Source organism: Brassica napus, chromosome A4 (genome assembly GCF_020379485.1).
Source record: "Brassica napus cultivar Da-Ae chromosome A4, Da-Ae, whole genome shotgun sequence".
NCBI lineage: Eukaryota > Viridiplantae > Streptophyta > Magnoliopsida > Brassicales > Brassicaceae > Brassica > Brassica napus.
The window spans coordinates 17,489,006-17,506,748 of NC_063437.1; the positions used below are offsets into that span (position 1 = coordinate 17,489,006).

The 17,743-nt window shown below is 39.6% G+C and overlaps 3 protein-coding genes across 7 annotated transcripts; 1 reads left to right on the forward strand and 2 right to left on the reverse strand.

The window, feature by feature from the left end:
- Nucleotide 1: 1 nt before the first annotated feature.
- On the reverse strand, nt 2-2,282 carry LOC106447145. The gene has a single exon (XM_013889012.3). The coding sequence runs from the start codon at nt 1,927-1,929 to the stop codon at nt 94-96; it is 1,836 nt and encodes a 611-aa protein (XP_013744466.2). The 5' UTR covers nt 1,930-2,282; the 3' UTR covers nt 2-93.
- Nucleotides 2,283-2,502: 220 nt separating this feature from the next.
- On the reverse strand, nt 2,503-7,160 carry LOC106447146 (pre-mRNA-processing factor 19 homolog 2-like). The gene is made up of 18 exons (XM_048778416.1): nt 6,934-7,160; nt 6,759-6,844; nt 6,555-6,626; nt 6,401-6,463; nt 6,022-6,108; nt 5,745-5,886; nt 5,535-5,656; nt 5,097-5,213; nt 4,713-4,808; nt 4,565-4,624; nt 4,157-4,231; nt 3,950-4,054; nt 3,654-3,770; nt 3,477-3,554; nt 3,297-3,381; nt 3,157-3,208; nt 2,999-3,069; nt 2,503-2,924 (listed from the first exon to the last, which is right to left on the reverse strand). The coding sequence occupies exons 1-18, from the start codon at nt 6,944-6,946 to the stop codon at nt 2,788-2,790; spliced, it is 1,578 nt and encodes a 525-aa protein (XP_048634373.1). The 5' UTR covers nt 6,947-7,160; the 3' UTR covers nt 2,503-2,787.
- A 4,585-nt stretch (nt 7,161-11,745) lies between these two features.
- On the forward strand, nt 11,746-17,669 carry LOC106447148. Of its 5 annotated transcripts, none has more exons than XM_048778419.1 (10): nt 11,746-11,944; nt 12,349-12,362; nt 12,479-12,691; nt 12,775-14,504; nt 14,588-14,688; nt 14,851-16,452; nt 16,534-16,582; nt 16,664-16,905; nt 16,987-17,091; nt 17,196-17,669. In XM_048778419.1, the coding sequence occupies exons 3-10, from the start codon at nt 12,520-12,522 to the stop codon at nt 17,404-17,406; spliced, it is 4,212 nt and encodes a 1,403-aa protein (XP_048634376.1). In that variant the 5' UTR covers nt 11,746-11,944; nt 12,349-12,362; nt 12,479-12,519; the 3' UTR covers nt 17,407-17,669. The 5 variants fall into 5 exon arrangements, with proteins under 5 accessions (XP_048634376.1, XP_048634374.1, XP_048634375.1 ...); XM_048778418.1 differs by having other exon boundaries at nt 11,748-11,948; XM_048778417.1 differs by having other exon boundaries at nt 12,349-12,691.
- The last annotated feature ends 74 nt before the right edge of the window (nt 17,670-17,743 follow it).

Genomic DNA, 17,743 nt, shown 5'->3' on the forward strand with positions numbered 1-17,743 from the left:
ATCTGTATTACAGGGTTTGACCAGATAATTCACAAACCCCAAAAAACTTAAAAGAATATTAATCGGTTTTAAAAACGAAAATGTAAAAAATAATCACACATAACTCAAATTATCAGCAGAGGCCAAGCGCGGCAAACGCTTTGACCCACCTTTCTTTTTCGACCCGTCATGATCCGACCCGCCTCCACACACGAAAGTACATTCCGCGCCACAAATATTACTAAAACACGAGAAAAGACCGTTTCCTCCTTCCGTGTGACGGCGCTGATGCTTCTTCTTCTTCTTCACCGTCGGAGTTTTCCGCCTCGAGCTCTTCCCTCCGCCTGCATTCGCCGACGCCGGAACAATCGCGCTACCTACATCGCTGCTCTGGTGACTCGATCCGAGATCGTAAAGCGGCGGAAGCTCCGTCCGCCACCGCTCGAGTTTCGATCGAAGACCTTCAATGTTGCTATCGTCGTCGAGGCTCCATTCGCTGAGGATCGAACTCTCAGTGTCGTTGGCTTGCGATCTCTCCTTCGCCATCTTGTTCGCTACTTCCGAAGGCGACGGACCTAACTCAGATTCGGTTAAAATCAATCGCCCCGCCAAATTAGATCTCATCGGCGTACCGAACCGTAGAGGCGATTTCATCGGCGTTCCCTTGTAGGTAGATCGAATCGGAGTCGATCCGATTATATTAGATCGTAACGGAGTCGATCCAACGAGGTTGTTAGATCTCATAGGAGTCGATGATCGCATAGGACTAGATGCAACCATGTTAGATCTCATCGGAGTCAATCGCATAGGACTAGATGCAACGATGTTAGATCTGATCGGAGTAGACGCGACGATGTTCGATCGCAACGGCGTCCCGTGCCTCGATAAGTACGGAGAAGCGCGGTTGCTGCGGTCGTAGTCCCTCGGCGGCCTTGGCTTCTCGATCACCGGCGTCGATCTCCTCGGCGTTTTGCGTGAATGATCGTACGATCGGTAAGGCGAGTCCTCGTCGTATCGTTCCCTTCTTATCGGCATCACGTTTGGTGATTGATCCACAAACTCATCCTCATACGAATCATCATATCTATTGCCTGGGATATGAGGTGTTTTGTAAGGCGCTTCGTAATCGTCGACGGAATCATCGGTAGTTGTGTGGTGTCCCGACGTTGTAGGTACAGTTTCGTCATCGCTGCTCGGCAATGCGCTCACGGGCTTCCTATTAGCCACCCGGCTACGCTCTGCTCTGCTGAGAAGATCGGAGACAACCATGGAGCTGGTATCACTCCTCGTACGACGGAGAACCGGTGGTGGTGGTGGTGGTGGTGGCCTGGAGACTACGGATTGGTTCTGCTTTGAAGACGGAGATTGCGGGTTCTTGGAGCTTCCTTTGGCGCTGTTAAGATGCAGATTCTGCAAATGCGGATCGTCTTCACCGAGCAAGTCTCTGTAACCAACAGCAGATGAATCCATGTTGGTGTAAAGAGGCAAACTTCGCATAGACCCGTCAAGGATTCCGACGCCGATGTTGAGGATCCCTTGAGGACGGCCTGACGGTCGGCGAACTTGGAGGGCTACGAAGCGCATTCCGGGAGGGGGAGTATGGCGGTACTCGTCGTTGGTTCGGTATCCAGGTCGGCGGTTTGGTGGGATTAGGTTGCTGATGAGGACGCGGACTGTGCCGACGTGGACATCACGGAACCAATGCAAAGCGTAGATTTCGACCACGACGGCTGAAGTATCAGCGTAGAGGAAATCCTCGCTGACTCGGAAGACGAACTTGTCGTTCCAAGTTGGGTTGGCTCCTCCGGTGTAGTCAACGCGGGTGGTGAGTTTACGCTCGGAGTGAACCCAAGCCACCGCGTACGTCTTCATTTTACGGGAGACGGGGGCTAGATCCTGAGCGGAGATTAGGTTGAGCTCTAGTAATTGGAAAGATGCAAACATCGACATTGTTTGTGGACAACAATCAATGTTTTTTTGTTTAAAAATCAGTCACGTTCGACGAAATGTGGTCGAAGTTTTAGGAGAAATGAAAGGGTTATGGAGTTGGAATATCGAGGTTCTTGATCAACCCCATAAGAAGTGGACGATTCTCCATTGGATAAATCATTAGACAGTTATTGTTTGGTGGCTAACCTCCGAATGCTATGGATAAGTTATTGGCCATTGCTTCTTAAGCTTCTTTTTCTAGATGTTTTTTTATTAACCTTTGAAGCAGAGAGATGAGAGAGGAGAGAAGGAGTCGATCGTAGGTTCCATTTTTTTGGTTGTGCTGTATATAAAATTTGAGAGATAAATCATGTTTGATATGTAGAGGTTTGCTATATTAGGAGGAGAGATGAATTTTATGTCTTCTTGCAAAGAGTTTTTAGTAGTTATCTTTCTTCGTACACAGGCGATCTAGAAGAAAAAGGTCTTTGTGGCTATTAGGTCAGAGAGGATTTGACATGTGTTTGGAGATATTTAGTGCTAGTTTGTGCTACTTAACGGTCTAAAAGCAAACTATAATCTAAACACACAAAACGATAAACGTCTTAATTTCATTTAGATTCGATCCTTGGAAACAAAAAGAACAGTTTGGTACAGGTTTTGAAGGTACAAAGAGAGATTAAAAGAACCTAATAAGAACAATAGAGTGAGCAAACTCAAGTGTGATTGATCGTTTGAGTTCAGAGAAGTACCGAAGAAGATCATTATGCCAACTAACAAATCTTCCTTATAGCTGTGAAAACTGTAAGATACAACAGAAGAGAGAGAAGAAACCGGAGATGAACATTTGAAAATTTGCTGAGTTTTCTAACGAATTCTTCAGGAGTCTTGTGCAGAGTCATCATCGGCATTGGCTATTTGGTCACCAGGAAGACCAAATATCCGTAGGTTACGGTCCATGGAACCAACTGCAACGTATTGTGCATCTGGACCAAACTTCACACATGTAGCTTTACCTGCAAGCTCAAAAGGTTTTCGAATTAGGAACATAATATGTGACCCTTGAAAGAGTTAATGAAAGGGATCTTACCAGTGCCTGAGAGGTCTGGGAGTGTTTTGATAAGGTTCCATTCAGCTTTCACACTTGCCGTCTGGTATAATCTGCGGCCGTTACAAACATATTGTTAAACTTTATAAACCCAAGTGCAGATTACTGAATTGCAGCACAAGTATCAAATCCGCACTCACCTGATATCTGATGCAGCAACACCAAGATAAGATCCGCTAGGGTCAAACTCCACTGCACAAAAAAAAGTGTTTTCATGATCTTATACGAGGAGATTAATCTATCAACAAAACGACTAGAATGGGATACAGTAGTTGCATACCAGAGTTTGCATCTGCGGATAAGAATGACTTGAAGTTCCTTAACTTGCGCAGGTCCCACAACCTAACACCATCCTCGGCAGCAGTCTGTACATTTTCAGAACCACAAAACCAGCATTAATGTAAATGTACACAGAATCGTAGTTTCACTTTCACGTCTCGGAGTTTGTTCAAGTACTCACCGCGAGGAAGTAACCATTCTCAGAGAAAGATATAGAGGTAACTTCACCGGTGTGCCCATCAAACTTCGCCACATTTGCCTATAATCCAACAAAATAATTCAAACTAAATGAAGTCTTGTGCACATAAATATTGATATTTTAAGAGGAAATAGAATCCTGAAGGCCAGAGTTTTTTACCTGACTTTTAACATCCCAAATCTTAACAACAGATTGAGAAGTACCGGTTCCGAGAATGAGACCATCAGGATGAAAAGCAGCAGCCGTGTAATCCACCTTCTCAGAATCATCGGATACCTGAATAAACACAAGATATATGAAAATGGCTCCTTATGAAAGGAGCTTATATGACAATGCTTATGAAGAAAGTATAACCCAATCCAAATATATAGAATAGTTTCTGTAATATAGCATATACGCAAAGCTAGAAAGGAAGACATGTATTAGTTGGCTCTTTGATGAAAGAGATGAGGGACCTTTGCAAGGCATAAGCCAGACGAAAGATCGTAGAAGCACCATGTACTGTCAAGAGATGCCGACACAAAGTATTTATTTGTGGCATGCACAGTTACAGCTCGCACCTGAAAAAAAAAATTATCATCGCTACTATGTCAAGCAAAAAGTATATGAATAACATGAATAAAATGTAACAGACTGTAAGAGTTCTTCAGTTTCATCCTTACCTCTGCAGAGTGATCATTCAATGTATGCCCACAAGCATAATTCCTATCCCCAGAATCCCGCCAGATACGGACTGTCTGCAGGTAAGTCACTAAATTAGTAATATAAAGATGCCTATTTAACAAATGGTGATGTTTATATCGCAATGACTTTTGTGTGAGTGATCATAACTCTACGAAGCGAACCATAGTTTTTCAAAGATGGCATCATGACATCTACAGATTTAGATTTGAAGGCTACTTATTATCTTCTCACACTTAAAGTAAGCAAATGCATCTGCCAGCTACTACTTTTCAGAACAATGGCAAACAAAACGCAGGATAACAAAACTCCTACAGATACAATGACCAAGCACCATTCATAAAAATTTGAAACAATGGATTTCAAATCTGTAAATGCATCTTGAGTACCTTGTCAGCCGAAGCAGTCAAGACAAGATCACTGTCACCAACAAATTTTACGCTTGTAACCTACACAAGGGTTAACACATACTAAGGACAAAGCCACAGAGAATAGTAAAACAGAATCCATAGCAAAAGAAAAAGAAAAATTAAATACCTTTTTCGAGTGACCAGTCAGTGTTGACAAGATCTGCCCTGAAGGGCGATCAAAGATAACAGCAGTTGCATCCACTCCTCCGGTAGCAATGACATCCTAATTACCAATTAAAAAGGATAAGGAGAGGTAAACTTTGGCACACCAAAACTAGTGTAATGGATATCAAAAGAAATGCGAAGGATCACATGTCATAATACAAACTATCGCACACGCCTATTGACATATAAGAGAACAATTAAAAAACTCTGCCAAAAAAAATTGAACACTGAACAATAAAATGAAATCAAGGACTTGAGGATGTATGCAAATATTTCATGAACACAAGTCTGCCTGTCATGCTATGCAATGACTTCCAAAAACAGACAAGAATAAAGTGTGAGAAACCTTAGAATGTAGGATGTCCATGGAACAGATGCCCGGTTTGTTGGTCTTGTGAAGTGGGTGGCTTGATAGCTGAGTGAACCTCTCCAAAGAATCTATTGAAGCCAATGTTTCAGGAATCTGTAGAAAACAATGCTTAGATTAACAAGACAGCAGGAACCAACACAAGACACAAAACTCCAAAGTACATTTGTGAATCGAGTGGCACAGAAGAAGAAAACATGCGAAGAGAGGCAGGAAGTAGCAATATTTTCCTTGTAAGTTTCAAACACATACTAGGATCTAAATAGATATATTGAGTAGCATAAATCATAAACCTCCAGTTTTACAATTGACTGTTACAAACAAGAAAACAATACATATAAATTGCAAGTCGTCAGGTTTTGCCATCCGACTTTCAAATGACATGATCAAAGTCTGATGGGAAATAGTATGCAGTACCTGTCGCTTTTTGCGCTTCTGGGAAAGAGCAGCATTGCAATCAGTCAATTCTGTGATAATTTCAGCTGAAATGCCAGGACACAACTTCTTCGCATCAGGAGCCATTTCTTCATCACCAGCAGCTATTGAACAACAAAAGAGTATTGTAACATGTTACAAGATAGAAAACTAATTAGCTAACATATCTTGAGCAAAGGTATACAATCATACCTCGTTTACCATTGCTAAGAGCAGCATTAGCTGTCACAGCTTCCGGGGCTGCAGGTATATGTCTTTCAACCTCTGCAAGCAATTGGCGCGCTTCATCTCTTTCTTTTTTAAGCCTAGCAATCACGCGACATGCAGAATCATGCTGCAAACCGAAGGAAAAAACTATTACAAAAATTGTTCAAACACGCTTAATAAACGATGAGACGTTAAAGATAATAAAACAAGGGTACATAATAAATAAATAAAAATCATGCCATAAACGCACAACTGAAATTACCTGATACAAGGCATGACTTAGCTCTTGCCTCGCAGTATGCAGTTGTTGCTCCAGCGCAAAATTTGATAGCATCAAACCGTCCCATTCCTAGAAGTGCAGCAAAACAGATTAACTTCTCACGCATTTACCTTGTCTAATTCAACCTAACTAATGAACAAATTTCTCTTGATTAACAGTCAGAAAACGAGCAGATAATCAGTATAATAACGGTTCAGTTAAACGAAACTTGAATAATTCTAATAACCAACCCTACACTATTCCAATCCAAGGCTACCAACCAAACTCTACACGACCATAAACAGGAACAGGGGGGAACTTTATCGTGAAACTTCCATAAAGAAAAGGCGGAAACAAAGTTCTAAAACATTTAAAAACTTACATTTTGGAAAGTTCCAAGCAATCCAGGGATGCTAGCTGTATGCACTGGCTTCGGTTTTATAACCTGCAGAATGGGTCAGAGGAACAGAAACATCTTAAACTAAGTTCTTCAACAGTTCTCCCCATCAAATACTCAAAAGAAAATAACACTCTACCTTCCCGGTTTTGATGGGAACAACGTCATCAATGGTAAGAGGTTCTCCAGTAACCGGGCACTTCCCATAATCCTACAGGTCAAAAAGAACTTCCATCAAACCATCACCAAGTGGATTGATAATCTAAAAAGACTCCAACTTGAGGTGCCTTGAAAATGTAAACAGGATCTGAATCTTAAAAGGAAAAAAAGCTTCAAGCTTTACCAATATATGCCTCTCGATTAATCGCCTCTCGAAGAGCAAACCTGACTTCGTTGAAACCACTGGCTCCTCTGGAACTTCTCCGGAAACTGTATGGAACAAAGACGGTGGTGACGTCACTAATCAATTTTAAAAAACCTAAATCGGGATATTGGGGGAGAAATAGAAAGAGATTTACTTGCACAGTTCATCGTAGAGAGAACGAGTAATACGAGCTGTTGGAATGAAGTGGAAGTCGCTCGGAGCGGCGGAGCTAGGGTTAATATCGTCTCCGGTCCGGCGCTACGAAGCAGAATCGCGCAAGCCGGGGAGATTGGTAAAGGGAGAGAAGATGATTAACACTCTCTCAGTGGAAACTAGGGGTTCAGTTTTGCTATGGGCCTTTAACGATCATTATGTTACGTTTGGGCTTTATCTCGTCTTCGTGGGCTTTTGAAGTTTCTAATGAATCTGATACGGCCCTGGAATACTTAAAACGGCGCGTTTGCACATGTGTGTTTTTTTTTTCTGAATCAATATCTTTTTTTTTTTTTTTTTTTTTTTTTGTCATCAAAATACAGACTCATACTGACTCTGTGAACCAAACTGGGTGATCTGCATCCATGTGAACGACGAAAGACGATTGATTTCGAGCACTGCGTGCTAGACTATCCGCCTTTGAATTGTGCGTCCGTGGTACATAGATGAGCTCTGATCGGGTGAAGCTCTCCCTCAGGATCTTGATATCTTCCAAATAATTTGCAAAAGCTGGCCATTCCTCTGGTTCCGAAACCATCTTCACCAGTTGAGAACAATCCGTTGCAAACGTCACTTGAGATTGACGCAAGTTCTTCATACATTCCATTGCCCATAATAATGCTTCCATTTCTGCATGGAGAGGCGAGAGAGTAGCCCTCACATTTCGAGCCCCCAACAAACCATCAAAACCTTCCAGAGTACTGAACCAACCTTGTCCTGAAAAATTAAAACCCTCCTTCCACGAGCCATCCGTACTGAATCAATATCTTTTTTTATGTTTGTTGATTGTCAGTCTAACTCAATGAACAAAAAATATTAATATGCTTATTGATTGTCAGTCTAATCAGAAATTTGAGGTAATTTTTATTAACATGATAAATTTGTTGTTATTCAAACATGATTTAAACAAAAAAATCAGTGTTTCTGAGATTGTTATTATATAAAGTACTATTTTAAAAAATATTTTAAATTGTGATTTTTTTGTGTGGATTCTATTATTTTAAAAAAAAAGAGAAACAACTCATAGGTTTGAATGAAATTTAAAGCGATTTAACAAAATCATATTAATTTTTTAAAATTTGCTTAAAATCATCTAAAACTCTTTAGACTTGGCAAGAAACCGTGATTGGTTTTTCAAACTTTGTTTTAACAATTGAAAAATATTGTCAAATGAAAAAGTGATTAATATAATAAAGTTTTTTATTAAGAGACTTGCGTCTCTTGGAGGAGAAGCAATTGTCACTTTCTATCTCTTCTTTTTACTTGTTTTATGTTTTTCTTATCAATTTAATCTAAAAACTGGTGGAAATACTCTCTCGTGCTCATGTTCTTTTATAAATCAAATAACTTCAAATCATTTTACATTGAATATATCTCCAATTTTTTATTGATTTATTTAATAAACCATCACGAACTAGTATTGGAAGAAATATATAAAGAAGATATCCAAACAATTTTGATAAGGAAGAAGTGCATTACTAACCCATTAAGATGTGCTAGTGGGGTGGGGTAATCACTATCGAGAGCCATAATACAAAGGTAAATTGGATTCTCTCTTGAGAAGAACATATTCAAAGTCTATCACATATAATGGGCCCATATGGAGTTGAAGTCTAGTGATGTCGAACTCTAGTGATAGAGGTGGTCACTGGACTAAAGATGCATACTCAGTGTGACCAACATATATGATGGATTTGTTGGATTTCCTACGACACTAACCTTCCTCCTCCATCTTCAATCGTTGTGTACTATCCTTTATGGTACAATAATCCTAACCCTACTTGGTTTGAGGCAACACAAGAACTGCCTCCACTTCACTCTCAAAATCCTAGCCAAGAGCTCACTCCACCGACCAGTAGAAAATGGGGTTTTGGCTGGGGAAGCGGCAGCAGACACCACCGTAATAAGCTGGTGTGGAGGAGGAGGATCCAGTATCAAGCTGAGTCCAACGGCAATACACATGCTTAGAAACATACCCAACAAGTATACGTACGTATCTATATGAATATATATCATTCACTAGAAGAGTATTTGTTAAACAAAGTCGTGAAATAATGTGTTTTATGTTGCGGATGTTATGATGATGTATATCGAATCTTATAATTATTATGTAAGCAGGAGAGAGATGCTTATCCAGTTCTTGGATGAGTATTGTGAAGAAGAAAGTAACAAGAGGAAGATGAAGAGACTGTCTATGATTTCTTATATCTTCCAATCGATTTCCATTAAGTTTTTTGTTTGTATTTTTTGTTTAAAACTTTATCACTATTGCTTAGTTTTAATATTTGATTAATATACCTGACAACATCAAAAAATATTTGATTTGCATACCTATACACTTATATAGATGTATGCGTGTAGGCAAGAGCAACAACCTAATGATGATTCAACTTTTTAGATATGATAATCGATTGATAATATGGATGATATATCAATTCAAATTTAATTGTTTTCGCTTTGATATATATGTTACATAACAATGTCATAGATTGATAGTACAACATTTAATATCTTTCTTTGAAACTAAATTAATGGCACTAAATTGAGCAGGAGCAAAATGAACAAAGGGTATGCATTTGTGAACTTCACAAAAGCAGAAGCAGTGTCGAAGTTTAAGGCGGCGTGAAGTTGTTTCTCTGTTGTTTTAATTTTCGTGTTAGCAATAAGAATATCAGTTTCAAAAAATTGGTTGAATTTCTGTTTCCTTTCTTCTCTTAACCTGGAAGGTGCTCACATGGGACCGATAATAAATTTGACAGGAAAATAAAATAAAAAATCAAGAATTAAAAAGCGACTACCGATTGTCACTTATCAGGACTTTTTTTTTCTTTTGTCAGCGATGTATACGTAAACTATTAGGACTTTTCGGACCACAAGGAACACGTTCACTATTTGAAGTCGCGTTCTGGTTATAACGCAACCAGAGAATGTTGCTTAGAAATGTACTTTTTGTGAGGTAGTTTCCAACGTTGTCAGTATTCATCTTTTAGTTATAATATTATCTTCTGAACACTCGTTTGTACTGTTACTGTATATCGAGTACACGAAGATCTTGCAAATAGATAAAACATTGTTTGACAAAATCTCTGTTTATTGGAGAATGGACCAAGAAGTGACGCTTACGCTTTTTTGTTCTCTTCTCTTTTTATAGTCGAAGACTAGCTTATGAACACTCGTTTGGCATGTTGTTCTAATTTCAAGTCGTCTATGTTATTCGAGTAACATGGATAAATGTGAAGAGTTGTTCATAATGTTACTACTTTGTGTATGTTCTTGTGAGCTGAATAGAATATCAACCAATAAACTAAATAGAATAGTGTGCATTGCATCGGTGTGTATTTGAATTCTTTATTAGTGTGTATATGATTTTGTAAAAAGAAATAGTATACTTACATGTAAATTGAATAGAATTTATTATGACATCAAATAAAATAGATTACAACGTGATTTTGAATGGAATAATATTCATATTATGTTGTCTCTTCTTCCTCTTTTCTCTAGTATCATTAGTCTCTATTTCTTTCGATACCGTTAATCTAAATATTTTATCATGTCGTCAATTTTGAACTCTTCTGATATCGATTTTCTCTTCAGTCTAGACTTCACAAAACTATTCTATTTCATTTTATATAGTATAGTTTAGTATTAAAAAAATAGAAGATACCATTTTCTGATTTAATTTTATTTAAAATATTATAAATTTATATTATGATTTATACTTGGGTTTGGGTAACTATACTACATAATATTAGGTACAATTTTATATTTTAAGATTTGGATTTAGGGTTTATATTTGGGTTTAGGATTTAATGACTAAGATTTTGGGTTTAGGATTTATATTTGAATTTAAAATTTAGTGATTAAGATTTAGGGTTTAGTATTTGGAAGGTGGGGGTTGAGATTGGGTTTAGTATTAACTTCTTCCATGCAATCATATACATTTCATATTTATTTTCATCAATATGTACTATGTTATTTTTATGGTTCTATTTTATTTGGGTTTAAGATTTATATTTAGGTTTATGGTTTAGTGATTAGGGTTTAAGGTTTAATATTTAAGGATTGAGGTGGGGTAGAGGTTAGGATAAAGTTTATTTTTAGGTGTTGAGAAGGTGTTAGTGTATTTTGGTGATATGAAATAGAACAGTCGAGAATTTTCAAATCATGTGCTTGTGCATTCTTCGACTTGTTATTTGCAGTAAACGGAATACACTTTTTAATCAAAAAATCTTCTATTTTCTTCCACACATTTACTGCAAACAGTAACCCCATATGCGGTAAAAATTAGAGTGATTTGTCTCCTTTTTTTCGTAAGTTATGACCACGTGACATAAGTTTTGGCCCAGATAAGTTGGTGTTGACGTCATCTCTTTCGTTACGTATGAACTTTTTTTTTTTTTTTTTGTAACATCGTTACGTATGAACAGTTTAAATAAATTGTGGACCAAGTAAGTTGGTGCCAACGTCATCTCCTTATCATTTGTAACCGGTAACTTGTATTAGCAAAGAGTAAAACCGGAGCAAACGAGTGCTAAATGTTAGAAACTCAATTATATCAAAATCATATTCATTCCCTTAATTACACTCGAGATTGTAACCATTTGGAAAATTCTCCCAATAATAAATTGGTAAACAAAAATCACTCAAGAAAAGTCTTTGTGAAATGATGTATTTTGGTTACAATGGTCCGTCACTGGCCCACAAGTACAACAACTCCGTAACCTTCTGTCTCCGTAAGAGACTTTCAGTAAAATGCGAGCCATCATCTATCTGCTTTGGACCCGAGCCTGAAACTTTGCTTCCGAATCCGAACCTCAGTGTTGCTCCTGCGCCCGCCGTTGAAAAAATTTCGATCACTTTATCTCTCTCTCGAGCTCGGAAACCCTAACGCACTCTTTGAAAAATCGAGGTTGGGAGAGGAAGAAAGGCTCTCCATTTGCTGTAGATACAAAGTGTGTAAGTTCGCATCTTTCTCTTTCCCCTTTTAGAAACCCTAAACTTTTATTTTTAGTATGTGAGATTGATTTGTAATAATACCCAATTATTGAAGTTTCTCGGTAGGAATTGGAAAGCTCTCGTTTTGAGATTGGATTCTTGGTTAGTGTAGTGTGTTTGAGCTTCGATTTGATTTTGATCTCGAGTGGATGATTCACGAGATTTTTAAAAGCAATTCTGTAATTTTTTTTTTCTGATTTAGCTTTGATTTTGAGCTGTTAATAAAGGATTGAGCTTTAGTTGCTTTTGGTTTAAAGATCTTGATGACATTTAGTATCCAATGTGGTCTCAAGTTTGTTGTTGTGTGTGTGTGTGTTAAACAACTTCAAATAAGTAGTAACTGTTTTGTTTGTTTTAACAGGAAATATTTTGAAGGTAGATCATGAATTCTCGAGGGGATAGAGGCGTTGAACATGTTCCTCTATTTAAATTCAAACTTTAAAATCAAAGGAGACAACAATCTTGAACTTTGTTCTGTTTTTTTCTATTAGAGGTTCCAGATATTTAGAATAATTTCTTAGGAGCTAAATCTATGGAGAGGATCCACAATTTCTTTGGACAAGAAGGCCTATCTCAAGACCAGCATCAGTCTCAGGTGGTTGATGGAAGCTGGTCCGGTTTCAGTAACGGTTTAGTTGGAAACCAGAGGCATATAGACCCATCCAGTATTGCTAGTCTGAAGAGTTATAGCACACAACAACCTGGTATGCGTTTTGTCCACTTATATGAATAGCTTCTAGCTTATGCTGGAGATTTTTAAAACGTTCTCCTTTCTTGCTTATTCCAGTTGATCCAGAGAGATGGCAATCTTCAAATTCACACCATGGTTTGAGTTTTACGCAGCAGCAGCAACCTTCTATAAGGTCTGAGTACTCCAGAGGTCTGTTACAAGATAATCAGCAACTCACAAATGGTTACATGCATGGGATGGCAATGCAGAATGGGTCAAATGTTTTGGGAGTGGGTGTAGAATCTGGTAGAGATAGCTTATCAGCGAAAGGGTTTACTTCAGACATTCATAAAACTCCTATGAGGTTTGAGATGGGAGGAGAATCTCCGGTTAATTGTGACTTCTTTGGTGGTCAACAGCAATTAAACAGCCAGCCGCCTGGCATGCTCCAGCCGTTTCCAAGGCAGCAGATGACTTTCAATGATATGCAAGTGCTAAAGCAGCAAGTTATGTTTAAGCAAATGCAAGAGTATCAACTTCAACAACAGCTTCATAAGCGGGAAGCCAGGCAGCTCAGTTCTTTGAATTCAAATGCAGTAAATGGAAATCGCTCAAGTGATAATCAATCACACCTTTTGATTAATGGCATCCCTCTTCAGGATGCGTCTAGTAATGGTTGGCAGCCTGATCTTGTGTCAGGAAATACACACTGGATGCACCCCGGCATTTCACCAGTTTCATCCAGTGGGCTTGGCGCTGAGCACGGACAGGCGAACTTACAGTTTGAACCTTCCTTGTACAGCATGCCTCTTGGTGGGGCAAATGCACCTCAAAATTCCTTCTCTTCCGTTCAGATGAGCAGGTTATCTTCGGAGCATGGTTCCGCTCTCACCAATCAGCCTGATAGTTTTATGCTACCTAGATCCACATACCAGGCGAGAGCGATGTTCTCAAATACTTCAGCTCCAGGTTCAAATGATAGCCCAAATTTTGAATGTTTCCAGCAAGATGATCCACGCGAGAGAAACGTTTCAGCGCAGGAGAAACTCGATCAGATGAAGGGTTCTGGTCCACCAGAAAAATCATATATAAAAGCGCCTGGAAATGTTTCTGGGTCACAGAAGTCGACAGCCTTAGATCCAACAGAAGAAAAGATTTTGTTTGGTTCGGATGACAATTTGTGGGAAGCATTTGGAAACGACACTGATATGAGCTTGACAGGAAACCTGATGTCCAGTAGTTCTGACCTTAATGATGCATGCCCCTCTTTGAAAGGTGGGGGTTGGAGTGCTCTTATGCTATCTGCTGTAGCAGAAACATCCAGTAATGACGCAGGCTTTGGTAACAGGGTCCAGAATCTTGGCGTCAAGGCTTCAAATGCACTAAGTGAGAGACTCCAGAGTGATTCGGGCTCTATTCAAAGGAATGAGGGTATTGAAGATAGATTTGGTATTTGGAAGGCTGCTTCTAATCCAAACTTAGTTGCTCCTGCTGAACAGAAGAATCACTTCACCCAAAATCTACAAATGAAGGCAAACTATGGATTTGGCATTGCCACTGCGGAAAACAAGTCTACTGCTTCTAGGGATGTCCAGGAAAACCAACAGCATTTGGGTAATAACTCTGTGGAGAAAGCTACCCCTCAAGTGAATTATAGAGATGGCAGTCAGATCAGTCTCAAATTTCACTATCACCCCATGGGTAATACTGGTGTCACTGATGAGCCTTATCGAGAAAAAGTTGCCCATTTGCCACCCACACTGGAGCAGGTTTCTGCAGGAAATCAAGGCTATTTCGGGCAGCCAAAGTCTCTTAGTCAGCCACCTATGAACATGCAAATTGACAGGGTAAATTTTTATCCATTGGTTTTTGGCGTTGTTCTAGTAAATCTGAATCCCTCTGAACATTCTTTTTGGCTTCATTATGGCAGGGACATGGTTTACAAGGCATAGGATCAGAAAATTCACCTACTACATCTGCTTCAGCCGACAGAAGTGTTGATATGTGTAATCAAGTGAAGAATGCGTCAAGGTACTTTTCCTTTGGGTTGAAAAGGTTTAGTTTGTCAACTAACTAGCAGAGTACTCTTTTCACAAATTTTCATTGGGGATGTATTTTCTTACTGTGGTCATTGAGTAATTCTTATTCACTATTTGCTTGCAATTGCCTTTCTGAATTTTTTTTCCTGTGCAGGCAGACTATGCTTGAGCTTCTTCACAAGGTGGACCAGCCGGAGGAGCATTCTGTGGAAACAAATGTTTCCAATATTCCTGAATCAACACCCTCTGCAGAAAATGGTGGTCAATCTCGTCAGAGACAGTCATCTGCTTCTCAGGGGTTTAGTTTACAGCTGGCTCCGCCATCTCAACCAGCTCCCTCACCTGATAATGTGCAGTTTTCTATGAATTCTTTGCAGCCATTGAATTCACTTCATATTGCCCCTGAAAAAGGACCAACAAGTCAATCAAGGTTTGCTCCATGGGCATCTAATCAATCTTTTCCACAGCATTCCACTTATCAAGGAGAAAGCAACAACGCCTCTGGTTTCCCATATTCCAAAGGGTATCGCCAAAATCAACTGATGCCTGTTGATACTCGACAATTAACTTCTAACCATTTAGTCAGTTCATCCTCTGAGTTGTCAACCCTTCAAGTGAAAGAAAGAGATCAAAGCAGTGACTATTCAGCACAAACACCTTCCCTGCTAAATCCTACGACCCACAACAACAAAGGAGATTCAGCTGAAGGGTTTCCTATGCTGTCTGCTCCTCAGCCTCAGGTTATATTCAGTTCGCCTCAGCAGAGCTCCTCTTCTGGTATGAGATCTGACTCAGGAGCCGGTATTTTAGCACCGCAACATCGGTTTTGGAACCAGCCACCTAAGCCTCAGCTAGATATATTACGGCCGCATCCAGTTACCAATAGCCACGTAGAAGACATCTTCTCAAGGCAGGAGAAGAGAAATCAATTATCCTCTCAAAATGGAGGAGACATGTCATTAAGTGGGAGGGACATGGTGAATATGCATGAGTTGCAGGGTCAAGATATGGGTGCAAAACAAACAGCTGGTGTTGCTTCGATGTTCTCCAGAATGGTGCAGAGCAATCATCAAACCTTTGATCGCTCTTTTCCTTCAAACAACCTTCCGAAAGATAATATGCGTCACGATGAGCTTATGGCTGAAAATGGGGAGGCTGACGCACCCAAGATGACTGTGAAGAGAGGCGAGGATAGTTCTGTTCATCTTCAAAAGGTAGCTTCCAAAGAGGAGCAACAGTCACCTTTAAGATCTGATGGTTTACTGAGAGATGGATTGAATCACAAGGAATCAGCGAACCACTTGCTACCTTTCGGCCAAACTGTTTCTCAGAGTTTCTCCAATAAGAATCATTCAGCCGCGGCTGGAACAGATCATCAACAACAAATCAGTCCTCAGATGGCTCCATCCTGGTATAATCAATACGGAACTTTCAAGAACGGACTGGTGCAACCCGTGAATAATACAGGGAGACTCACCTCCTTGAACATAGAAGAAAAATCTTCTAATGTTGGGAGTTCAGCTGATGGTTCACATTCTGTTCAATCTCCGAAGCAATCTCGGAAGCAGTTTAATACGCAGCAAATGTCAGGCTCCGCACCAGGAGCGGAGATTCCCTCATCTGAGTCATTGCCTCATGGTGCAACTCATACACTTCTGAAGGTTGATAAACCAAAGAAGCGCAAAACTGCCACATCAGAGCTTCTATCTTGGAAAAAAGAAGTCATGCATGGTTCCCAGAGGCTTAAGACTCTCAGGTGTGTGTGGCTTATGAGCACTAATATTGATTTTTAATCTTTCATATAGATTACTGTATTAATCTACTATACTCTTTACAGTGAGGCCGAGGTTGATTGGGCCAGAGCAACTAATCAATTTGCTGAAAAGGTGAGTTTCCTCATTACATACTTTCTCGCCTGCCTCTTTGTCCAATGTTGTTGATTACGTTGATGGCTTATGTTCTCACAGGTGGAATTTGGGAATTTACTTGAGGATGGCCTACCAATCAGATCAAAGAGAAGGCTTATATATTCAACACAACTCATGCAACAACTATTTCGCCCGCCTCCTGCTAGGGTAATATCTTTGATTGCTAGCTCAAACTATGAGTTTGTTGCATATACTGCTGCAAGAGGAGCACTAGGAGATGCATGTAGCTCCACTTTTACTGATAGGAACGAATGCCTTTTGCCCCAGAACAAATCAAACCCGTAAGGATATGTACTGTTATCCTTGAAATGCTGGAGAGTTTGAGGTTATGTATTGACACAAACTTATCCACTCTTGTGTAGGGTGTCTGAGAGAAGGAAAACTGAAACAATCAGTGAGCAGTACATCTCCAAAGCTGCTGAAGATTTCATTAGCAGGTCACAGAAACTAGAGACTAACTTTGCAGGGTAAAAAAACACAGCTCTCTCTCTCTCTCTAGTAATTGATTCTAGTTCTAAATGGGTTTTCATTTTGGCGGCTTGATCTCATGAACATCTGGTCCTTGTTGCAGACTACAGAACGGAAGTACAATTGCAGACTTGAGCGTGGAACTCCAGGATCTAGAGAAGTTTGCAGTGATCAATCGTTTTGCGAAGTTCCACCCAACATCCTCATCTACGGACCGGACAGTGAGTTCACTTAGGTTAATCCCACAAAGATATGTTACTATAGCTCCAATGCCTCAGAATATTCCAGACAGGGTACAATGTCTCTCCCTCTAACTATTGATGAATCCGTTCAATATTATTCTGTTTTTGGCCAGTAGTTCCCATTCATATGTATGTGTGTATTTCTTGGGTGGGTATGAGTTAGTAGTTGGTCAGGATTCTGAGAACTGTGAAGGTCTCTATTGTTAAGAAGCCGGAGCTTTCCTACTAGACAACATGTAGCATTAATGTATTCATCTTCACGAATATTGTAAGCGAAAATAATCCCATTTGTATACTTAGTAAAGAGTAGTTGCTCATAACAAAAGGTTACAACCTATGGTTTCCAGTAAACAAAACATAGCAATTGAGTTTCATCAAAGCTAAGATTTTCTAAAAATCTCTTCCTCTG